This window comes from Aphelocoma coerulescens (genome assembly GCF_041296385.1).
Source record: "Aphelocoma coerulescens isolate FSJ_1873_10779 chromosome Z unlocalized genomic scaffold, UR_Acoe_1.0 ChrZ, whole genome shotgun sequence".
In the NCBI taxonomy this organism is placed as follows: Eukaryota; Metazoa; Chordata; class Aves; order Passeriformes; family Corvidae; genus Aphelocoma; species Aphelocoma coerulescens.
The window spans coordinates 24,206,182-24,232,229 of record NW_027184085.1 but is presented as its reverse complement, the minus strand read 5'-3'; the positions used below and the strand labels follow the sequence as shown (position 1 = coordinate 24,232,229).

At 40.9% G+C, this 26,048-nt stretch overlaps 1 protein-coding gene across 3 annotated transcripts in view; it reads right to left on the bottom strand.

The window, feature by feature from the left end:
* POC5 (POC5 centriolar protein) overlaps positions 1–24,449 on the bottom strand; it is a 32,779-nt gene extending 8,330 nt beyond the window's left edge. For 2 of the 3 annotated variants that reach the window (XM_069001325.1, XM_069001327.1), the window contains exons 1-7: positions 24,372–24,449; positions 19,045–19,144; positions 13,646–13,793; positions 6,528–6,709; positions 5,971–6,147; positions 3,667–3,771; positions 2,774–2,953 (exon numbers count right to left, since the gene is read on the bottom strand). In XM_069001325.1, coding sequence (XP_068857426.1) covers positions 2,774–2,953; positions 3,667–3,771; positions 5,971–6,147; positions 6,528–6,709; positions 13,646–13,793; positions 19,045–19,128 — 876 coding nt within the window. In that variant the 5' untranslated portion in view covers positions 19,129–19,144; positions 24,372–24,449. The remainder of the gene's footprint in view (positions 1–2,773; positions 2,954–3,666; positions 3,772–5,970; positions 6,148–6,527; positions 6,710–13,645; positions 13,794–19,044; positions 19,145–24,371) is intronic. The other variant, XM_069001328.1, reaches the window with a different exon arrangement.
* Positions 24,450–26,048: the final 1,599 nt, after the last annotated feature.

The window sequence follows — 26,048 nt, the reverse complement described above, 5'->3', positions numbered from 1 at the left end:
TATTTTAAAACTGATTACTTAGCATGTACCAATGCACACATTGACAATCTCATCTTAAGATCTGAAAATTCTTTAAGAAGCTTAATTGGCAAGCTGAAGAAAAATCAAACTTAATTTCAGCCTTTAACAGAGTAGCTATAACAGAAAAAAAAAATTGTACTCATCATGCCCATTTGTAATAAGAATGGTCTTCTATTCCCACTGTCTTCTTTATTAAGACCTCAAAATGCATAGCCCATATAAACAGGAAGCTGTTAGAAAACTAATGGTGTTCCCTGTTGCAGTGGGGATACTGCAACACGCCTATATCAAACCAGGAGTCCCGTGGAAAAGAAATATATACGGACGGATTCTTGCTAGATGTTTCAGAGATGTTTATTTCCCCAGCCGCATGGCCGGGCTCTGCTGAGGGACTCTTACAGTCGGGGCCCAAGCTGCTTTGCCCGCGCAGGGGAACACAAACCAACCCATGGGGAACGAGGCTGAGCAGGGGCAGGGAAACCCCGTGCCTCCCTCAGGGCCCCTCTCCCAGGGCTACAGGGCGCGGGGGAGGGACCCCAACATCTCACCCGTTTTATTTTAATAAAAGGAGAATGAAGACAACTGGATAACCATAACAAGAACTGCTTCAAAACAAAACAAGCCACCCTCCTGAGTCTTTAAATGTCCAAACAGATTCTGTGGAACATCTTAGGGCTGACAGAAGGGAGACAGAACTCTCTGGACATGCCTGTGGGGAAACTGAGGCAGGAGAGGGTTCAATCTCTTCCCTCCCCCTTTTCATCCCCCACTCGGCATTGGAAAAGGATTTTTGGGGAAACAATTGGCAAAGGCAGGGTTTTGTGAGGGAAACCATGGATGAAAAAACTGATTGGGAATACACTGGGGGTAATAGGACATAGGGTAAAAGGGAAAGGTGGGATTAGGAAAGGGAGACTGTAGGGGGGGTTTACAATGGAGATATTGTCTAACATGACTACGATTTTTTGCATATATACTGCCTTTTACAGGAACACCATCAGGCCCAGTGACCTGCGATGCTTGTAACCCTTTTCTACCTTGTATGATTTTGAATTCCACCACCTCTCCATCTCCCAAGCTTGGGATGCATTTTTCAGGGTTATTCTTTTTAATAGCAGTTCTATGCACGAATATGTCTTGCTGGTTATCACATCTTGTTATAAAACCATAGTTTTGTTTAACATTATACCATTTCACTGTCCCTAAGATCTTAGCTACTATGGTCTTTTCCTTTTTCCGAGTGGCTGCTGTTTTCTGTCTCGCTGTGTCTTTGCTCTCTCTTTCGGTCGCTCCCGTGTTGGAATTATCGGCGCGCTTTTCCCAGGGTCGCGTTCGGGGCCGCGCAGGCCGGGCCGGGCCGCGCCGCTCCGTTCTCCGTGCGTCGCCTCCTCTGCTCTCAGCTGCGTTGCCACTGCCAGGCGCTGCATCTCGGCCAGGCCCCCAAGCGATGACCCCCCGTGCCCCGCTCCAGTGCGCGTTTCGGCTGGGCACGGCTCCGCTCCGCCGCCGCCAGCCGCCGCCCGCGCGCCGCCCCTCTCGTTCGGGCGCTCTCGGGGCTCGCTCCACCACGCGCTGCGCGGGGCCGGGCGGGCACTGCCGGGCCGCGCCGCTCCTGCCGCGCCTCGCTCCTCCGCCGACACTGCGGCCTGCGTGGCTCCGCCCGCGCACGGGAATTGTCTCGCTGCTGCTCGCAGAGCGCTCGGTGCACGTGGCCTGGGTCGCACGGTCCCTGAGCCAGGCTTCCCTTCACCAGGACACAGCTGACATTGCTCAACAGTCTCGGTTATTAAATAATATTCACGAAAATATTCTTCCATCGGCATATATTTTGACTCAAATATTAACTGGGTCCAAACGGTCTTCCAAAAGCTCTTGGTAAGAATTAGATCCCAAGAAACATAGAAAAAGTTCTTAAACAACCATGCCAGGAAGTGTTTCAGTTCTTTCTGAGCTTGAATCAAGCTAAAATTTACAAACCGTTGTGCAAGAATCATTTTAAGTTTAAGATAAATGTCCATATGCGGCTCTGAAAGCCAAGAGTCTTCCCACGGTTCCTCCATAGTTTAGATATGGAATAGCAAAACAAAACCAAGAAGAAGAATCCAAAGTTTCCAGGGTTTACTCACACAAAGTCGTTTAGGGATCGGGGATCGTTCTGCCCTCAAATCTCCACCATTTTGTTGCAGTGGGGATACTGCAACACGCCTATATCAAACCAGGAGTCCCGTGGAAAAGAAATATATACGGATCGATTCTTGCTAGATGTTTCAGAGATGTTTATTTCCCCAGCCGCATGGCCGGGCTCTGCTGAGGAACTCTGCTGCAGTCACAGGACCCGAGCTGCTTTGCCCGCGCAGGGGAACACAAACCAACCCATGGGGAACGAGGCTGAGCAGGGGCAGGGAAACCCCGTGCCTCCCTCAGGGCCCCTCTCCCAGGGCTACAGGGCGCGGGGGAGGGACCCCAACAGTTCCCACCAGTATGCAAACAGAGATTTGCCTCGTTTGAAGAAAGTCCAGTTTATTTCATCTGTGCATGCAGATCGGCAACATTTTATATCAGATGCAGGGAAACAAAGTCACATCTGAAAACATAACAGATATCTTAGATCCATTCCGATCTTCTTGCATACTTGGGAGCTCTGTTCTGCTGGAAAATACTCATGTTTGTTAGGTTTCCTGAGAAAGAGATACTTTGGAGGGACAGGGATTGGAAGTGAAGGAGCAAAAGAAGGGAAAAAAACTGATTTTACCTCTGCAATTTTGGCTTCATAATCATTGGTGAGCTGAACACACACATCTTCTGCCCTTAACTGACAGGCTCTTGCTACTTTGTCTTTCCATCTTACTTCACTAGCAGAGCGCCATGCTGCCCATGTTTTCTTCATCAAAGCTGTCCGGAAATGTCTGTCTGCTATGCTATTTGCATAGTCCTTAGGAAGTAAATACAACCATATCATACAAAAGTTCAGGGATGATAAAAATCTCAGTACTCCAGTGTGGATGATTGTCTTACAGCTTATTACACAGACCACAGTAGGAACTCCTTAACTGAGTTACAGGTCCTGCAGTGAAGTGTTACACAAGCAGTGTCAGCAGCTCAGTGTTGCCTCTGCACACGTGCCACGGTACATTACTGCCCCCACCACGAGAAACAGTGTCTGTGAACTCCTAGGCTACACACAACAGTGGTCTTACTGTTAGTTTAATGACACTCAAACAACAACCTCATGCATGCGGTGTAAGCAGGCATGTGTGAAGCCATTTGATGGGTATGTGCACATTTGGATTCACTGCAGCAATCATAAAAAATATGCAGTCACAAAGACTGCAAATAGTTAGCATAAAACACCTTTTGAATAAATTTACACTTCAGGATTGTTTAAAAACTACTTTGAAACAACTCTACTATTCTACTCTATTTCAATAGAGTCAGCAGACAATGGTTTTTTTTCCCATTCCAGAGAGTATTCTGACAGCAATGTTCATTTTAGAGCGGATCTTTCCAAACTGTTATTTGACACTGTCAAACACATCAAAATAGAAACACTGTAATTTCTTCAAACTGTAACAGGAACTGCAGCAGCTCTGACTCTTTTGAGCTCAGAGGTTTCATTTTCATTGCATTCTTATTTTGTGCACATACCTCTTGTTTGGTTTTAACATGCTGAATCCGCCACATCGTAAACTTTCTCATCAACTCTACTCGCTCCTTTTGTTTCTCTAATGCTTGGGTCAAGTTAGTAATTACCTGCAAAAATATTAACACAATTTCAATAGCTATGATCATTGTAAGGTCAAATAGAATGTACTTAATGTCTCAATTATTTTTCACTTAAAGCACTTGCTTTTAATGGATGCTTTCTACTGAAACTTCCTGTTACTCTAATCAAGTAAGAAACAATCAGAGTTCAAACTAGAAGTAAAATTCTTGTGGCTTCAACACTCAGATTGTGGCACTTCCATTGTGTAGTTTTAGGAGAAGTTCAACTGAATTGCTATTTCCTCCTACATTTGCTGGTTTCTGAGCTTCTTTCTCATAATTAAATGTTACTGTAGCATAACATCAGAAAATTATTTCAAAGAAAATTTTTAAAAAATCAGAAACATTTATATTAGAAGATTTTTCACTTGTCGGAACAGAATAAACAAGCCAAGTAGTTGCTACAAACTAGAAAAATCTTATTAAGAATTGTTACTCTCTTTAGAAGTTCTCATGAAAGATATTACATAGGCTTATAGCAACTAAAACGTTTGAGAGGCAAGATGTCCTACTGGACAGAGACTGCAACTGGGGACTTTTACCAGCAATCTCTAAATTTAATGAGTACACATAAAGCTGATGTTCCCCAATTAAAAATTAAGCCAGATATGATGCAAATTTGGTACACCAAATCTGAGTATTTCTCTATATTTCTGCCTAACTTCTTAAGCTAGATTGCCATCAGTCACACATGAGCAACTCCAATGGTCAACAGCGATCTATCATGGGTCTTTGGGGAATAATGTAAAGTTACTTTAACTACTGCATAAAGATTGTTGAGAACAACATTTTATGATAATACATGCTAACATATGTTAACATTATATTGCATTTGTTACAAGTAGTAATCATTGAACATACATTAATGAAATGAATGATACCTAAAATTAAAACAGAAAGCAAATTAAATAGATATATTAATTACTTTCATTGAAAAAGTGTCATATACTAACATAAAAGTCAATTTTCGATGCTGCATACATGCTGATACACACCAGAAGCCTTAGCCTAGGTCTATTTTTATTAATTAGGATATTTTTGCAAATAAAAAGCATTTGAGATTTACAATGTGAAATAAGAATTTATAATACTCAGAATGTTTGTGAGGCTGATGGACTTTGGTTTATATCCATATCTGGATACCGCAGTTTTGACCATTATGGAGTGATATATGGAAGCATGGAAGCACTGCCACCTTCCAATCAGGTGGTAGCAATAGTAATTTTCTATTCAAATTATTTTTTTCTTAGAAACAGAACTACAAAATTGGCTGAAGAAATAATTTCTTTGGCAGCAGAAAAAAACCCAGAGCTTTCAAGGCATCATTGAGAATTATGGCACATTAAATACAACTGACCTACAATGATATCCAACAGAATTAGATGTTAGAAATACATATGCTGAAATAACCATGTATATAGGTACTAGTTACATTGTCCTGTTCTTGCAATGTTACAACATTTATATTTGCTTGGTCTGTAAGATTAGTCTGTTTTCCAAATGGACACAGAACATCATCTTCATTCATATTTTAACTCCTGCAATGTACGTTTTTTGAAAATGTCAGTAGGAATTACGAATTCAAACTCCATTAAATGTTCTCAAGGACTAGGTTAAATGTTCAGGGTAGCAGTAAGAAGACTCAATTATGTTATGTGATTGCAAAACTGCCAAGATTTTATATCCACTTTCACAGTACTAGTTAATTTTGAAGTTGTTTACATTGTTGATAGCAGGAAAGTGTAAATCAGAGACTCCAAATGTCCAATCTTAAGCATATGTATAAATGTAGAATTCCTAAGAATCCTAAAATAGAGGCTCTTCAACACCTAGAAGGCTGCTGCCCATTTAAAATTGAGGAAAACTGATCTAATAATTGAAAATTTAGAGGCTTTTAAAGTGTAGAAGCTAATAGACTCACCTAAGCCTGTGTGATCTTCATGAAATAAATAAGAAACAAGAGTAGATTCTAGATTTAAGAAGCAAACAATGCAAAGTATGCACATATAATGTGTTTTCATTGTTAGTATAGACAACCCTATTAGCAACAATGATTATTTTTCTACTATACAGTCTGAATGTATTATTTACTTCTCTATGTTACTTGCTTCAAAAATGTTTTGTTCAAAGAGATGGTCCAAAAAATTTAGTGTGGATATTTTTAAACAGAGTATGAAAACAGAGTACCTCATCTTTCCTGCTAATAGAGATTTCATAAGTATGAAGTAACTCCTTCAGGTTTTCCATCTCATTCTGCAATTGTTTCACATGTGTGGCATGTTTCTCTTTCTCTTGTCTCATTTGAAGCTTGTGATGTTGAATCAAATTAAGTTTCCAATTTTTCAGTTCTGTCAGAATATTTGTCTGAAAAGTTGAAAGGATGACAGTAACGCAATTAGTTTAAATGATTCCCTCCTCCCTATTATTTTAATCTTAAAACACTTAGCAATTAAGGAGACGCAAATATTTACAGCGATACCTTCATTACATAGGCTGTTTACAGCTATAAATATTACCAGACACACTGAAGTATTGAATCATGGTATCAAAACATCCCTAATGGAGACAGTTATTCCAAAGTTTTTGAAACAATATATTCTATGCTATATATGTTTATGTGCAATATGCAACAACAACAAGAAACACCATTCTCCCAGCAATCACACTGCAATTTCTCCTGCACTCACTCTACAATACAATGATATCTATGAATGATTTTTAAGGATTCCATACAATATAAATACCTTAAGACTTCCACTCCAGAGATCAAGTATATTTTCTATTTGAGTGAGTTTTTCCTCTGGTGAAGTTAATTCAGTCACTGAGGTTTTGCTGACTTCTCTTGGACCATGTATGGACCCTTGTGAAGAACTTGCTTCTGAAAGAGCAGGCTGTTCCATATGGGCCTGCTTCATTGATGTTGAGACTAAAAATGAAACAAGACAATAAGGACTGACACTCTGGAAAGGTTAACTGGTCCGCATTCTGGATGGAAGTCAGAAGCCAGGCAGTGGTGAAAAGGAAATATAATATTTATGATATCAGAAACCTCCTTTCACCACATAAGTAAAGCAACCCAATTCAAATACACGCTTCCTGGACCCAAATATATTTAAACTGACGATCCTATTGAACATTAGTAAATTCAAAAGTGCCGCTCCCGTAAAATACAGTATCTTAATATAAGTTAATTTGAAAGAAAATGATCACAGCAAGCACCAAAAATACAGACAGAAACAACACCTCTAAGTAAAGGGCTCTTGACAATTAATATCTCAGGTCAAAAATATACTAACTTTTGCCTTTTTCCTTAATGAGTCTGTAAATGCCTGAGGTCTGTGGTGTTGCCTAGCAAACTCACAAAGGAGCCTGTGGATATATTTCCATGTTAATATGTACCTGCATCCATTTTTCTTAAAGCCTTCAATTTGTTCATCTAATTAGACCCTAAGCAATTTGAGAAAGGTCTACCATGAACTTATATAATGCCTTACACAGTAAGTCCTCACTTTGAGGGGTTGTGGCTAGCTACCACTACAAATTAAAGTTAATCCCTGCCCAAAAGCTAATAGGCATACATTTGAGCTGAAAATAAAGTTAATATTTAAGTAAACTTGGGAAATAAAATATTGGTTTATATTTAGTTATTCCTTACAGAAAATTTATTTGAGTCGACAACTGAAAAAAAAAAATGGAAAAAAGAGGTATTAGTAGATTCCTGTTAATAACAACAAATAGGACAACTTCAAAAGAATACTCCCTTCTTTTCACAAACAGAGGAAACCACCAACATTTTAGTCTTCACTTCTGAAAACAAATATTGTCTGATGGGTACTATTTCTTGGTTCAACCTAGAAGAGATAAGTTTAACTGTCACAAAGCAGTATCTTCAGTGGACACTAGAAAAGTATGTTTCTAATTTATTTAAGGCAGAGCCTGATGGTTGATACTCTTTCACAGCTATTTTCACTGTTAGGTCTCCTGTCCCAAGGAAATGAGAAGAGCTGTCTGGCCAACACTCCCTGCCACGAAACTACTACACTCGTGCTCCAGAACAAGAAGGAAACAAGGAAGAACTGTGATGCAAAAGCAGTTACAATTGCTTTTTGGTATTTCTCCCAAGGTAATACACAACCACACATCATAAAATTAACATCAGCTTGAGCTAAATAAGTCCCATCTAACACACTATTTCTATAGACTAAATGTCCTGTCCTATTACAGAAGCAAAAGATTATTCCCCATCACAGAGTATATTAAAATCAGGCTTTAGCTTTTTTTCAGTTTCTCTTGAAAATGGCAGAAGTATTGCTTAGGTAGTGGCAGAATTTGAATACTTGTTGCTTGTAAAAATCTCCCAAATATGTGACATGCCAGACAGATGATCCAGATTACTTGAAATGCATCTAATTTATGTGATGAAGAATCTGCCTGGCATCTGACAATAAAATTATCTGGCACTGTTACCATTGTTAAATATTCACAGTTCTGTCCTTTACCACTTTTCCCCTTTCCTGCATGCCACTCCTTCCTTCAGTTGTGACATGAAATGCATGAAGCTTTATTTTTATTTTTAAACTTTTACTACTCGGTTAGATTACGCAGATATCCAACCTACACAGCACAGTTTGTAAGATACTTTCCTAAAAAAAAAAACAAAACAACCAAACAAACCCAACAGAACAAAATGTAACCAATAAAAACAAGATATTAAAATAGACTGACAACTGCCATAGTCTGAAAATCACAGTATTACTAGTTCATCACTCTCTTCCCCTTAATTCTCCCTATGAACAGATTATCCTAACATAGCTTTAATTTCTCTCATTTACCATAGGATGTATCATATCTTCATTGAATCCACCAAGTGTATCTGTTACATGTTTATATGACCATGTTATGGAATTCATCTTGGCCTTCCAGCATTGCTATAATTTTCTAGTTGTACACATATTAATTTAATTCTTATTTCTAATGCTCTCCTTCTGTCTGTTCCTTCCATAGAATTATATGATGTTGTTCGGTTACAGTTTGCTAAGGCATGAAGGATACTGGAACCATTTGGATATGGTAAGTATAGAAATGTACTTTATTAAATAATCTCCACATGTATTTACTGCAACATATCTCTAGACAGAAATAATGAAATTAGCTTTTTATCCAGATGTCTGTTAGTACTGTTGGGTTTTTCTGTGTTGGTCTAGTATCTGACTTTTCCTGCTTTTATTAAGTAAATAAGCTCTGACAGACTGTTCTCACACGTGACATGCTATCAGTGGCCCAAGCTGAGCACAGCAATTTGCTGAAATGTTGTAAGAAGTCTAATGGATATATATTGAGGACTGGCAGGCCTGAAGAGAAGGAATTTTTCCACTGTTTGGGTATGAGTCATCACTGCACATCTCTGCAAAAAATAATTTACTGCTCCAATCTTAGTAATTTTCACATTTAATCAACTAAACTGGTAACAAGAACAGGAAATTAAGTTTTATGTTTCAAAGTTTAAAAGCATTTGGACATTGAACTGAATTGAATAGTACAGCATGTTTATTTCAATTACTTTTCTTATTTGGCTGAAAGCTGTTAGGGAAGATACTATACTACTACTTAAATTTTCTGCAACAAATAGAGATTACTAGTAATCAGACTTCTACCATCATAATGGTAGCATCCAGACCAAAGAATGCTTCATAAACAGAACTTCATTTCAGAAGGCATCACATGGCATTGCAAACTCTGTTGGTCCCAATAGCATCAAATGGAGAAGGGGAAAACACATTGCAAAGTTGAGAAGCTCTGCAGAAGAGCAAATGTTCAGGTTTTAACTCCATGCTCAGCACAGATATTCATTTTGGTTTACAGAGTTACAGAACACTAATCTAATAATTTATGATTTTGTTATTTTAACACAGTAGCAGCATTAGAGCCAAGTGTCAAAAAGCCTGATTTTTAGTATGAACAAGCAAGTAATGCCAAAAGAACAATTAACCATCCTTCAGAAAAAACCTGGTAAACAATCTCACCTGATCAGCATTAGAGGTATAGTATTAAACTTGAATTTATCAGTTTTCTCACGGTTCATTCAAAGTCTTGTTATTACTATCATTAAAAAAAGAAGGCATTCTGAGGCCATTAACATTGTGGCCTTCAATACACAATCACCATCAATCAGTACTAGTGATTATATAGAAGAGTTCAAGATTTTGATCAGATATTTTCCTAAGGGCTGAAATAATCTTTTCACAACTGGATTATTTCAAGCTCTATCTCAAGGAGGTATGAGCCATCTCCCTCCCAGGCTGAGAAGACATAGTGATATTTTGAACAGCAAACACATATTTTGATAAAGTAATAAAGTAAAGGAAGCTTGTTTATAGCATGCAATTGATAGAAGCAGGATGAGCCCGTGTAAATAGTCTTTTCTATTCTCTGGGAAGTTCAGAAGCAACTTCTTTACTGTTTTTAATAATTTTTTTCCCATTTTGAAAATAACAGACAAATAGTATTTTGCAGGGTGCTGCCCTTTGCAAAGATAATAAATATCTGAGTGGTTCCTTGTAATGAGCAATACAACTCTTTTAATGACAACTACAATGCAAATGATCACCATCAAGTACAAGACTATTTCTTTGCCCTGTCCCATGACAATTAACTAGAGCTTGCAAATGGCTATTCTGATTTGATAACAACAGGCATATTAAAAAGATAATGCTGTTCAAATATTTCAAGAGAAGCAACCAAGGGAATGGAATTTTGTCCTCTCACTTCTATGGCCATAAAAAGGGACAAAGACCTGATAGGCTACATGTTTAGCCCCATTTAGTGGGTTGATGCTGGCTGGATGCCAGGCACCCACCAAAGCCACTCTCTCACTCATCTCTGCAGCTGGACAGGGCAGAGAAAATATAATGAAGGATTCATGGGTTGAGATAAGGACCAAGAAAGATCACTCATCAAATACCATCATGGGCAAAACAGGCTCTGGTTAGAGATATTAATTGAATTTATCACTAACAAAATCAGAGCAGGATGAGAGGTAAAATAAGACCTCAAAAACGTCTTTCTTCCATTCCTCTCTCCTTCCCACCTCTACCTCCTCCCCCTGTGGCACAGGGAGACAGGGAATGAGGGTTACATTGTTTCTCCCACTGCTCAGGGAGAGTCTTTCCCCTGCTCCAACATGTGGGGTCCCTCCCATGGGAGACAGTTCTCCATGAACTTCTCCCATGTGAGTCCATCCCATGGGCAATAGCTCTCTGTGAACTGCTGCAGTGTGGGTCACTCTTCCATGGGGTGCAGTCCTTCAAGGACAGGCTGCTCCAGTGTGGGTCTCCCATGGTGTCACAAGTCCTACCAGGAAACCTGCTCCAGCATGGGCTTCTCTCTCCATGGGTCTGCAGGTCCCTGCAAGGACCCTGCTCCAGTGTGGGCTTCCCAAGGGGTCACAGCCTCCTCTGAAACATCCCCCTGCTCCAGCGTGGGTCTCCTCCATGGGCTGCGGGGGCACAGCTGTGTCACCATGGTCTGCAGTACGGGCTGCAGGGGAATCCCAGCTCCAGTGCCTGAAGCACCTCCTGGTCCTCCTTCAATGACCTTTATAGCAGTTCCTCTCACACATTCTCACTCCGTTCTTCTGTGGTCACAATTAAAACTGTGCAAAACTTTTTTTTCTTCTCAAATCTCTTATCACAGAGGCATTACCAACATTTCAAATTGGCTCAGCCTTGGCCAGCTGCACAGAGACTGGCTCTGTCAGACATGGAGGAAGCTTCCGGCAGCTTCTCACAGAAGCCATTTCTTTAGCACCCCCACTACTAAAGCCTGGCCAGGCAAACCCAATACACCCAAGGAAAAAAATTAAAAAGTAAGAGCATAACACCTCTGAAAGAGTTAAAGAGAGACAGGAGACTAGGTGGCTAGCTACAATTTTCTCTTCAGACAAATATGATTGAAAATAGAATATACAGGCATGTGCCAAAAGAGTGCACAAGTTTAGTGCTTTGATTATGATAGTCTTTCTTACAAACAGCAGTATTATAAACCACAAAAATTCCCTTACAAAACAATATTCCACTCAAACTGGGAGACAAAACTCTAAGCAGAGAGAGCACTGATGACAATACCCAAATTAAAATTTGCTCCATAATATAATTCCACATAGCTGGGTTTGAAATTTTCTACTGCTCTTTTAAGAACAACAACTCAGGCTGAGACAGTTCCAGCAGCTGACATTAACTGCTCTACAAATCAAGAGTTTTGCAAGTGTACCTGAATCCTGGCAGTTGTGACTTATAATGTGACTGATCAATAATGGAATATTCAGAGGAGGTAAGCAATCTGTTCATGGAGCTCTGGGAAGAATACAGGGAGTGACCACAGCTGTTTTAAAGAAAGCTGAAGTCATCTCAACACAGGAAGGGGCTCTGTTTGTTTTTAATAAAAGGCTGCACCAGTTGAGTGGATCAAATGGTTGTATAACTGGCCTTAGATAATTAAGAACTCTGAATGCATTTCTGTGCTAGCCAGACAAGCATGGCTTGAGCCAACACATTATAAAAACTAAGGAACAAGCAAAATGAACTTTTAACATAGCAATGGACTTGAGCTGGCTTTAACCCACACAGACTTTTGCAGAAACTGGGGACAGCTTGTGTCATGACAGTTCATACACAGAGACTGGCAACAGGAGTCACAGCTGTCCTGTGATCTGTGTACTGCAGACATTCCGCTCATGCCGTAATTGTTCATGTAAATCCGGCTCAGAATTTGGCTAGCACACAGCTCATGCTAAGGCCTGGTGTATCCTGGGAATGGTGCCATGAGGTCAAGACAAGAGCAGCAGGTAGGTAGGACAGGATGGACAGAAAGGCTAAAGGTCATTATGCAGCTGCCATCACCTACAACTTGCCATCTCCTGCACCTTAATCCTTCCATACAGATTGTCTAGCAGTTGCTTCAGAATCTACAAATGTAAAGAAATAGTATTGACCAAGCTTCCAAGTTGGAAGGTGTGAATATGTCACTTGCTCCTCTAAACAGTAGAGATAAAGTCATCCACAAAGGTTCTAAAAGAGAAGACAAAAAGGAGGCTAACTGTTTTTATAATTAAATAGAATGATAAAGAATAGAAGTTAAAAGTCAATTTTTCCTGATTATACTTAACTTCCTAGAAAAGAAATAATGCAGGTGTGATTGTTCACTATTGCTTCTGAAGCAAAATTAACAGCAAAGCAAAATTCTCAATCAAAGCAAATTCTCAATCTAAATGCTAGTGACAGACGCAAACAACACATAATCACAAATATCAATGTTACTAATGCATCACAGTGAAGACACTAAGTTCAGAGTCCTAAATACCAAGCAATAAAATAAAACTAGAATAACAGGATCGAACTAAAAGAGCAAGAATGACATTCATGTTGTGACATGCTTGGTCATTACACAAAGCCTTTTTAAGGTAATTCTCCCTTCCAAACAACCATTGTTTCAATACACATTTCTCCATTGTGGCGGTACAAGTATCACAAGAAAACCAGCTGTGACCCATCAAATTTCAACAAAGTATATACTGTAAGTAAGGGTATCCCTTTTACCGTTATTACACCAACCAATTATTAAACATCTGCACCACAAAATACAAAGAACTGTCAGCATATCAATGCTGTCATCTAACAGTGTTGTCAGAGAGAAAGAGAGAGAACACTTCAGGGAATATGGCTTCCTAAATTTCCTGTTGTGCAAAATGCAGAGGTACTACAGATGAGGCACATACATTTTTCAAACTGAAGCTATTAAAAAATGTAAGCCATAAAATTTGTATCATTGTTCTTGTAAGCTCAACACACAGCCTTGGGCATACTACCTGGAGTTTTACAGTGACTGGCATCATCAGTTAGCCTGGAAGCTCTGTCAGCTGGTCTCTGTTCTGAGGCAGGTTCTGGCAACTTTGAGACACACTGTTCAAACCTCGGAGTTACTACAGTGTAACGAAACAGCTCTTCATATTCATCCTGTTGCAAAGGGGTGACAAAGAATTATAAAACTACAATTACATTTTTAAAAATTAGGCATATGTAAGAAGAAGTCCAAATTATTTTCTATAATTTTGAGAGGCTTTTTTATTATCGTGGTGAGAACTAAGAGGATTTCCCTTCAAGTTGCAAAAGTGAGCTGTTTTCCTACAGTAATTATAATAATTTAACTTTCTCTTGTTTAATGTTCACACTCTTTCTGATTACAACTAGATGCACTGTAATAGTTGCACAGAAAGACTCTGCCAGATGCCAGAATTGGATTCTATAATAGGCATCTAAAACAAAAACAGGAACTGGGAGAAAACTCCAGTTCCAGATCACGTAAGTTATTAATTGCCCAGTGTTATTTCTAATCACTACTACTAGTGCTTCAAAGAAAAGCATGTATTTTTATAGCCATGACAAAGATGCTACTGAACACAGTCACACTTCACATTCTGTAACATTACAATTTCTTTGGTGGAAGTTGTCAAAAGAGATTTGATTATACACAATTTTGTTTAGAGTAGCTATAATTATTCTCACCTTATATTAATTATTTTAGAAATTATACAGGTATATGGAACGTGTATATATAACTAAGAAAGAAGCTTTCTTATTAAGAAGTTATAAACATATCTAACTAGTACGTGGCATTATACTATGCACCAAAGTAAGCCAATTAGTATTTTTTTGATACCTCCTAATGAAACAGATTTTCAGGATGAAGGTATTTAGTGTTCATTGTGAAACTGTAAACAATCTGTATTATAGCTTAAACACACAATCCAGTAATTAATTAAACAAGTTCTTGTGGCAGTTACATATTAAAACCAATCAAATTTACTAATTAAAGATTTGGAAAACAATGCCCATTGTATTGAAAATACTAAGCCAGGTCACAAGCAGTTATGTTTTCTTCACTTAGTATTATCATATTAGTTCTGCTCACTATCCTAATTAGGTCAAACCTCAGAAATCAAGTGTGAATTCAAAAATTAATTTCCCCTTCAACCCAGGGAAAGTTAGAGTGAAAACAAGTAATGAAAGGTACCAATTACATGTAATATGTTTTTGAATCCAATAACTGAAAAGGATAATACTTTAAAACTTTCAGTGTAACTTCTATATTTTTGTGTGTTTCAGTTAATTGGAGAATTTAGGAAGCTAGGATTGGCACATTTTAGCTGAATTCTAGTTTCCATTGAAATGTCCATTTCCCATCTTCTCATCTATCATGTTCAAAGTAAAAGCCTAAATAAATGTATATGAAGCTATAGAATCACAAATACATGATGTATCTTTTGGATAAGCAAGTGTGTCACATTCCATGTAAAAGGTATATAGGTAGCTGCAAATCAACAAGTTATCAATTTTTCCATAGCCGTATCTTTCTAAATGTATGCAGTTTAGATTTTAGAAGATATCAAAAGAAGAAAACAGATATCTTCTGATCTATTATTCAATCAGGAACTACATGGAACCATACCAAACTCCCTGCAGCAATATTTCAGCTGAGTAAAAAAGCCATTATTAGCTTTAACTAATATAAATTAAATGATTCAGCAGAAGACATCAGATCACACCTCTGTCTTCTTCAAAGAGATCGTTTAACCAAATAGCACTGTAAAACCAATTCTTCCCCACAAACAAGTTAGTTCTCAGACAGAGCTGATCCAGCTGCTTCCATGTTTATTTTAGTCAATACAAAGGACATAGTAGGTTAGATATCAGATGCAAGTTCGTGGCTCACTTTGAGTCACCCAACTTACTCATTACCACACAATCTGTCCTACTAAAGACATGCCTAGCACTCAAAATATACGTATCAAATTATGGCAGAAAATTTCTTTCAAGTTCTAACTCTAGTTTTATTAAAGAATCCACTCTGTACAGGAATACACACGCTAACAGGCCAACAGAAAGTGTCAAAAGACAGCATCCAGTGACAAACCTGGAAATAAATGTTTATAAAGTACAATATTACAAGACTGTTGAAATGAAGTTCAAAGGCAAATATTAAAGAAAGCACAGTATCCCAGTTGTAACCAGAAACTTAGGCACACAAAAAAAATAATCCTGGAGACGGCAGTGGGAATATGTAGGGAAACATTGAGTGATTAAGTGTATTACCTCAATCTTAAACACACCATAACAAGCACGCTGCAACTGGAATGCAATATCGACCAGTACACTTAAAATAAAACCATAATAAAATAAAGTCAACAATATCTCTTTGGTTTACTACCTTGGTTCTGCTTTAAACAAAACTATCAAGCTGTTTTGTCAACAACAAACAATTCTGTTCATGTATAAAATTAGAGGAATATAGTTCTATGACCTGAAGGTCAGTGGAGTTTTGACTGTTTAATGCCTTTGTTTTGTAGAAGTAAAGGCAGTGATGCAATGAACAAATGGCACCAAAAAAATCAGACTTTTTTGATAATTTTTTTTCTTTTTTTAAATAAAAATATACAGGTACTACAAAGAATTGACGTCAAGGTTACTAAACAATATGAAAAGAACAGATTGAATGGATAAAGTCTTGCAAAACCCAACTATAAGTAATGGGAATTCTCTAAGAGCTAGTGGATCTCTTTTTAAGGAAAAGTAATAATCTGGTTTCTATTTAAAAGCAACACATTATCAAAAAGGCCCAACCAAACAAAACTGAACAGACCTTCCAAAATTATCTAAAAGGAGTAGAGTACTTCCCTGTCAACATTCCAATTGCTCAGCTGTTACCCCAGTGTTCTTCTTTTTCAACAGTAACAAACTCCTACTAGGGGTAGTTTTGGGCTTGTCTAGTTTGGAGAAAAGAAGGCTGAGGGGGGCCTCTTTGCTTTCTACAGCTTCCTGAGTGGGGGAAGTGAGAGGAGATGCCCATCTCTTCTCCCTGGGATCCAGTGATAGGATGCATGGGAATGGTTCAAAATTGTGTCAGGGGAGGATCAGATTTGATGTTAGGAAGCATTTCTTCACTGAGGGCCATCAAACACTGGAATGGGCTTCCTAGGGAGAGTGGTTGATGTTGCGAGCCTGTCAGTGTTTAAGAGGCATTTGGACAACGCCCTCTAATAACATGCTTTAACTTTTGGTCAGTCACAAAACAGTCAGGCAGTTTCTCCAATTATTGGTGTAGGTCACTTCCAACTGGAACTATTCTACTACTCTAGGCATGTTCTCATTTGCAAAACAGTCATTCATAAGTGTAAGTTCATCATTCTCTACAAGGTGGCCTTGGAACCTCCTTGATAATCAACCAGATCATAACAGAAAATTCTGGTCCTTCAAAATTTGTAGCATGATGTTTTATCCTGTTCTCTGACTACAAAAAGCATTGGAAACACAGATGCATTACTATTCTTAAACAAAGATTACGAAAACTTATCCATGAGATGAGCACAAATAGAAAAGTATATGAGCTGCAGAAATGAATTGCCTCTAAAGATGTAGTTTTAAAGGTACAAGTCAATCCACACAGTAAAAAAAGAAAGAAGAAAACCCCTCAACTAAACAGTGCTGCTGCTGTATATGCCCATTTGACCAGGTGACAAATGTGGAGATACATTTCTACAGGGCAACTAGCAAAACATGTTATTGTCAAAACTGTCCTGGTTTGGACTGTATTCTACCAAAGGAAAAAACCACACAACCCACTATTCAAAGAGGAATAACCAATTATTAAATGATGCAAAACTGCTGCTTTTAAAATAATAATACAAAGACTTTATCCAATATCATTGCATCCTCTTGAAAGAACAATGAGCACATGTTGGGGTTTTAGTTTAGTCCTAGTTTTTTTTCTGTTAAAGGAATTTTTCCCATATGCATGTTGCTAGGAGATAAATGGCCGTACTTAAGAAAGACAAAAGGGCCTGTCCAGGCTTTTGTTTTTCACCTGGGTGTGAGTTCAGTTCAGAGAAGCTGCAGAGAAGGCTGCTGGTTCCCGTTTTTTCGGCGTCTTTCTTTCTGCTGGAAACAACACCGGGATCCCAAGGCTGCTTTCCCTGCCCTGCTGGAGGCTGGGCTGTGGCCGTCCTGCCCCGCTGCTGCTTCGAGCCTTTGCTGCGTTGTAGCCGTGCTCACCCTGCCTGCCTGAACCTGCGGGGGGGTTCCCCTTTTGGATACATCTCGTCTGCTACTCAGGATTTGTGTTTGTGCCTGCCGCTCCAGCCTGCCATTCCAGCCTGCTGTTCCGGGAGTCCGGGATCGGCTGCCCAGGGGGTTTGTGAACCCTTTGTCCCATCCCTTCCCGGGATCCCAGGGCCCCAGTGCCGCGTGCTCCCCGAGCTCGCTCCGGAGCACCCCCTGCAGCCGCGGGGGAACCATCGCACCTGCCCTGCTCACCGGGAGCCGCCAGCGCCCCTGCCGGCTGCGAGCGGAACTGCACCCGAGGGGAAAGGGCCCGACAGCCGAGAAGGCTGGGACTGGGTTTGGGATTGTTTGCTGGTACTGCCATGGTTATTGTTGTTTGTTCGCCTTGTTATACACATATAGATATATAATAGTAAAGAACTGTTATTCCTGTTTCCCACATCTTTGCCTAAAGGCCCTTGATTTCAAAATTATAATAGCTTGGAGGGAAAGGGGTTATATCTGCCACTTCAAGGGAGGCTTCTGCCTTCCTTAGCAGACACCTGTCTTTCAAAACCGAGACAGCACAGAAACAGAAACCCCCCCAGTATTATAGTTACAGCATATCCTGACCTATTTGACACAAAAAGTAAAAAAAAAAAACAAACCAAAAAGCAGTCATTTCCTTTCTGTGATTAACTTGGCCATAGTACTACTCCAAGGGAAAGAAATCCATTTAAAAAATTCAGTTCTTACAACATCATGGGGGAAGCCTAAAATATAGTTACTCTTCATCTCTCAAAAATAATGGGTTTCTATCCTACTGTGTCAAATTCTGGCGTCTTCATAAGACTTAACACAAATGAAGAATAACACTTGAAAAAAAGGTAAGAAAACTACCTATTTTACTTGCAGCTGATCAAACTCTTAAGTTTAGATAAGAATTTTTACATAAATTTCTTGTGAAATGCACAAAAGTGGAATCTAAACGAACATACTGTAATATCTTTTTTTTGGTGGTCTACTTTGTTTCGTTACATTAACATTTTTATTATTTTCCTGTATATGTAAAATACAAAAAAGATGCACAATTAGTTAGATTTCCTTGTAGTTATCCTTTGCCAAATAAAATGCCATGACTGTAAATCAAATGATAGTGCCTCTTTCCTACCTGAGGATCTGAAGAAACAGAACTGTCCTGAACAGAGTCTTTTGGCAAAACTGGACTTGTGCTTTTCTCCTCATCAGATGACATTCTGCACAAAGTAAGTCTATAAAACAGTAGAAGCTGAACTTCATTTTTTGGTTTCAGTACATAAACACATACTCATCAACATTTTCCCCAGAAACAGAGATTCTGTTGCAACAACTGGACCAATGCCCATTCTGTGCACTAAACTGATTGAATAGTCTCATTATATAATGCTAGGCAGGAAACTGCCGGATCCAAACCACACTCAACATCATGCAAATACTTCCATTAACTTATAAGAAAACCCCAAGGAAAGACCCCAAAGCAACGATGTCAGTTATTGCAGTTAGAGATACCTTCCTGTGTCAATCCCTCATTTTATTCACACAGTATTGTTTTTGAGCTTTTCAGGCTGTTTCAGTACAAAATTCCTACAGAGCAACGTAAGAATGCATAATGTGCCCACTCACTAGACAACCTCAACCATAGCCCAAGATGAGATGATGCCCTGAACACTACTGTTCAATACCCTGAAGCCTAGGGGTCAACATCAGTCTCCCACCACCTTTTTTGACTTAAAGGCCCAGGAAGATAAACAGATATGGAAGGATAAGTAATACCTTAGGTTCAATAAATGTCAATAATTCCAGCAATTTTGAAGCAAGACAGTGAGGCATTCTTTGAGTACTTGGGAAGTAGGTGATGGTGAAGAATTGATAAGAAGCTTGAAGATTTTGTGAAAGATATATGTATCTTTTAATATACTACAGCCTTGAATAGGTCCTTCAGAGAAGAACTGAAGCTCTTGTGATAAGATTTGACAGAAGAAGGGGAAAAGGACTCTAAAGGATATAGGGGGGAGGAAAAGATGAAAGAAATTACAAAATGAGGGGAAACTGAATATGAAGCAAGGTGAATTTGTTAATGAATGAATGACAGAGTGATACAGGTGCCTGACACACATGAAAGACAATCAGACAGATTGAGCAGGGAGTTGTCAGGAGAGAAGGCATACCACCGTAAATAACAAGAGGAACTGACTTACTATACATTGTAGCAAACAATTTGCAAGGAAAATTTATTTTTAGAGATTATTATCTGTCAATCATAATATTCTCAGTTGTTTTTTAAACAGATGCATTTTCTGACAGAAATGTAAATTTTAAATTGCTAGTTGTGTTGTCATTAAACTGGCAGGAATATCCTTCTTAAACACAATCAATGTTTCTCAAAGTATCAAAAACCCCATGTAGCTCTCTATATAGGAATACAGATAGACATTAATTATCCTTTTGCTCTTTGAGCTATTCTAGACACTGATTCTTCCTGCATCACAAAAGTTCTCTCTGCCACAGCTATTTTTACACCTTTCAGAATGGCAAGCTAATTTCTGTGCTGATGATGGACGTCTTAAAAACGGTATAAAGATAATTTAAAATGCTGAGATTTCCTGTAGCTCAAGGTTCAAAAGACATGACTACAATCTTCCTACTTCCTGCTGAGCCCTCATATACCAACCACATTTTTTGAATACAAAAAATGAAGTCTAATGAAGGTTTACTTTGTACTTTTTACTCCTGTATATCTGTGTGTAGATGACAGAAGAAATACTACCTTTGTCAGCTCCACCTTTTTCATTGCCTCCTGCTTTGATAATTTTCTTCTTTCCTCTTTCACATGAACTATTCCTTATATATACCCTTGGTTTTATCCTCTCTACATAATGAAATAGCTCTATACTAGTACTCCACCTTCTTTTAGCTGATAAATTCTTTCAATACCGAAAAATACTTCAGTAATGCTAAAAAGCCGTCTTCATATGCTTTCCTACATAGTTTCTCAAATTGTGGATCCTGACTACTCTAAAAGCCCTGGATCTATTCAAAGGTGTGTGTGCATTAGGGAAGATCACAAAGAACAAACTGTCTAGAACTTACAGGAATTAGATGGGTACTTGCAGCCAGAAGTTAGAAATATTGCTATACCTTCTCTTCTCAGTACACTTCCAAAGAACTAAACTATTGATTTTTCTGAGAAACAGGATGGCAAATGGAGTTCCTTGTGAACACAGACAAGTCCAAGGAAGTGGAAAAGAAAGGTTTTTACTGAAGTTTGTTCAATAACTTAAGACCACTGTCCTGACTTCTGTTTTCAGTTCTCTAAGATCATGCCCCTGAGATGCTACCTAGTGGATCTCGTTTTCTACTTATCACTGAAAAAACTACTCTCTGATCTTACAAAACTCAAAAGGTTCCTTCATCACAAGTGACAAACCAAAGTGATGTCAGTCACTCCTCACACGGCTTCCCCTCAAGGCCCTTCACCATCTTCATTGCCCTCCTTTGGATGATCTCAAATAGTTGAATGTCTTTCTTACATTGTGGCAGCCAGAACTGCCCCCAGCACTGGAGGTGAGGCCGCCCCAGTGCAGGGCAGAGCAGGACAATCCCCTCCCTTGCCCGGCTGGCGATGCTGTGCCTGATGCCCCCCAGGACAGGGTTGTCCGTCCTGGCTGCCAGGGCACTGCTGAGTCATGCTCAGCTTGCAATTGACCAGGACGCACCAGACCCCTTCAGTGGGCCTGCTCTCCAGCCTCTCATTTCCCAGTTTGTTCATACATCCAGGGTTGCCCTGTCCCAGGTGGCTTTTCTGCGTTTGAGGAAATCAACAGCCCTACTCAATTTAGTATTGTCAACAAACTTACTTAGTATACCTTCAAGCCCTGCATCCAAGTCAATTAAGAAGATGTTGAAAAGCACCAGGCCTAATATGGAGCCCTGTGGAACCCCCCTAGGGAGAGGTCCCCAGTCTGAAGTCACCCCATTCACTGTAACCCTTTGTGCTCAACCCGTGAGCCAGCTGCTCACCCATCACATGATGTGTTTACCCAGCTGCATACTAAAAATTTTGTCCAGAAGGATCCTGTGAGAGACAGTATCAAAAGCTTTACTGAAATTCAAAAAGATCACATCACCTGGCTTCCCTTGATCAAGTAGGTGGATCACCTTGTCATAAAAGGGAATTAAGTTTCTCAGGCAGGACCTTCCTCTCATGAACCCATGCTGGCTGTGACCAATGACCGCATCAATGTTGCAGACTGAAGCAAAGAACTAATTTCTGCCTTGTCGGTGTCCCTGTTTGTGAGGTGACCATCCTCATCATGTAACAGGCTCATGTTATTTCTGGACTGCCTTTTACTATTTACATATTTTAAAAAACTACTTTTTCTGTCCCCTACAGTACTGCCTAGCTTCAAGTCTAATTGAGCTCTGAGCACATGAATTTCCTCTCTACTGTGGAGCTGTATCTCTGTACTTGTCCCATGTAACCTGACTTTGCTTCCACTGGCCATATGCTTTCCTTTTTTGCCTTAGCTTCAGAAGATCCCTGCTCAGCCAAGCTGGCCTAAGAATAACTTGTCTGCTTTGATCTCAGTGAACAAGCACTAAGTCCCACAAATTACCGGATAAGTTTCTAAAAGAGAAATCAAGGGATATTAAGACACCGCCTCTGGGTCAGTAAGCTAATTTGCTAAGCTGTAAATCATTACATGGTGAGAGACAAGTGAGAAGAACATCCTCAAGCTTACCAGCTTCTTCTAAACTTACCCGAGCATCTGTCAAAACATATGTCTGACTTCATTAAAGACAGATTCCTGCTAACAGCAGCAGTTTCTTCCAAACTGTAAGCATACAACTGCAATAGTAACACTGCTACTTTTAAGAAACAGGATGCAACTATAAACATCTTGGTCTGACTCACCATTGTTGCTCTCCTCCTTAATTTTGAATTAATTAAGCTGTGCTCAAGTTTTTGTGGGTTTGGCTTTGTTTTTAACTAAAGGTGATGCTTTCCAAATAATTTAAGGTTTCATTTGGATCAGAGGATTCAACACCTATGAAAGAGAATCATGTAGTGGGTAAGGTCGGAACAGACCACAGCGGGTCATGTAGTCCAACCCTCCTACTTAAGCAGGGTCATCCTAGAGCACATGGCACAGGATTGCAGCCAGGTGGTTCTTGCACATCTCCAGTGAGGGAGAGTTCACAATCTCTCTGAGCAATCTGTTCCAGTGCGTGGTCACCTGCACAATGTAGAAGTGCCGTCTCATGTTCAGGTATCAGTTTCTGCCCATTAACTCTTGTCCTATTGCTTGGCACCACTAGGAAGAGCCTGGCTCCATTGCCTTGGCACCCTCCCTTCAGATAATTATAGATATTGATGAGGTTTCTTCTCGCTTGTCTCTTCTGACAGTCTGAACAGGCCCAGCTCCCTCTGCCTTTCCTCCTAAGATAGATGTTCCAGTCCCCTTATCTTTGTAGCCTCTGCTGACCCACTCCAGGAGCTCCATTGTCTCTCTTGTCCTGAGGAGTCCAGAACTGGACACAGCACTCCTGGGGTGACCTCTCTAGGGCTGAGTACAGGGGCAGGATCGCCTTCCATGACCTGCTGGCAATGCCCTTCCTAATGCCCCCCAGGATACCATTGGCCTCTTTGGCCACCAGGACACTCTGCTGGCTCATGGACAGCTTGGTGTCCACCAGGACCCGCAGGTCTGCAGAGCTGCCCCCCCGCAGGTCAGCCCCAGCCTGTGCTGGTGCCTGGGCTTGTTCCTCCCCAGGTGCAGGACCCGGCATTTGCCTTTGCTGAATTTCAGATGGTTCTTCTCTGCCCATCTCTCCATCCTGTCAAGGCCCTTCTGAAGGGCTGCAGAGCACGCCGGGGTGTGTTGGCCATTCCTCCCAGCTTTGTGTTCTCAGTGAATGTGCTGAGGAGGCATCTGCCCCTTCACTCATGTCATGGATGAACAAGTTAAACAGTTCTGGGCCCAGTACTGAACCTTGGGGGACACTGCCAGTCATAGAACTACACCACCTGCCAATAGAGGCAGGACATATTCGTTCCCTTTAGCTGTACCCCCTTGCAAAGCAGCGCTGCTCACACTTTTAACTCCTCACTACAGCACCTCCGCAGCTGCCCCCGATGCCGGCAGCGCCAACACCGCTGCGACCGCGGCTGCCATGGCAGCCGGGGACAACAGGGACAATCCGCTAAGCGTCCCACAGACACCAGGGAGGCACAGAGGTGATCAGGCAGCGGGGAACACGACAGATTATGAACAGGAGATTTTCCTTTTCTTTTCTTATACAGGGCTTTTAAGCCAACCAGCCCAAACACCGGGGGCAAAGGGTGCCCATCAGCACCCTCAGAAAACTTGGGGTGGGGTTGCGGGCGGCAGCGCGGCCCCTGGGCAGGAGCAGCGGTGCTGTGGGAAGGACGGCGCGGCCCCGGCCCCCCCCGCTCACCTGCGGGCTCCGGCCGCGCCGGCCGCCGGCACCGACGGTTTCAAACTGCCCGAGCGGAAGAGGAACCACCTCTGCGATAGGCTCAGGGCGCCTTTGCAAAGCGCCCTCCGATTGGGCGGTTTGGCGGCGAAGCAGCCAATCGAATTGCCAGGCTGGGGGGCGGGGGCGCCGCCAGCCCCACCCGGCAGCGGCTCCTGCCGCGCGCTGATTGGCGGCGGCGCTGCCGGGGCTGGCGCGGGGGCCCGGCCGGCGGCCGGCGGGGGCGCGCGGGGCGGGGCGGTGCCGGTCCGTGGTGCCGGCGGGCGGTCAGCAGGAGGTGCCAGGTTCGGGTCCCGCGCCCGGCATTCCCGGTCCGCGCCCCGTGCTCGCCGCCAGAGCGCTACGTGATGCCCCTGGCCGTGCCGGGGAGGGGACCGTGCCCGCTTAAAAGGTTTGGCTTGGCAAGGTGGGGGAGGCTGCCTCTGTCCATGTTGGAGAGCAGCTGCTGACGGGCATTCCTGTGGAGAATGAAGATTAAAAAAAAAAAAAAAGGAAACGAAGAGAGAATTCCTTGGTGGAACTCCTTCATTCTTAAACGCTTCCATCTATGCTAATAATGAAGCTATAAACGGTCCCCGAGCAGGAGTTTTGAATAATTTATGCAGTAAGGTTGCAGAAGGAGCTCTTGGCTTGTTGTTTCCAACATTTCTCACCAGGGCAGGCTTTCCATAAAACCTTGCATAAGCAGACAGGCGGGATGGATTCGGGAGCTAATTCCGGCCAGCCCCGTGGCAGGACTGTGTGTCTCACACCCTGCCCGAGGCAAATGACTCTCCATGCTGCCATCTCAGGGCTGTAATTAGAAAGAAATACAACGCCAGGTTTTAAAAATTCTAACATCAAGCATCAAGGAGTAGATAGTCCTTCCGTTTTCCAGCCTTCTTTTAGCCTGATGCCATCCTGACCTTTCTGTAATGCAAGCTGTGACACAGGAAATGATGCAATATTATTTTAAAATTATTTACAGCACCAAGCTCTGGCTACAGCATGCCATTGGGCATGCTACTGCCACAAGCCTTCTGGTCAGGCTCCATAGTATGAGATTGTACCTTATGTTGCATCAACATTTTGTCTGATAACACGAGAAAGATAGTTTGGGCATAAAATATGGAGACAGGTACAAAAGTGTAGCTCATAATTTGCCCTTTTAAATGTTCACAGCAATACATGTATCTTGCTCTAGAATCTTTTGCCTCTAAAACGGTTGAGCAAGTAAGGAAACCACCACAAAATTTCGCCTCTCTTAGAGGCATTTAAGTCCCCCTAAAGTGAGGCTTTTCCCGTAGTAGAAGCCTACTTCTACATTTGTTGAAGTTCTCATTTAAACAAAGTGGCAATGGAGAGCTGTTTTTAACTGCAGCATCTGATAAAGTCTGCATGATTTGATGAGCAAAAATTCCAGCCTGAGGAGTCACTCACTGTGCAGTTATTGTTTCATTGAGGCCTACAATGACATTAGTTGATGTTAGTTTCCAGAAAAGCATAATGGAAGGGCTACGTTTGCTGATGGATTTTAGTAAGCATGAAGGAGTGTTTGTTTGGTTTCAGAAATACATAATTTTTAAATCAATTTGGTTGCAAATATCTGTGATAGGATCTTCAGTTCCAGTTAAGGCTAAATTTGGGGTAAAAAGGAAG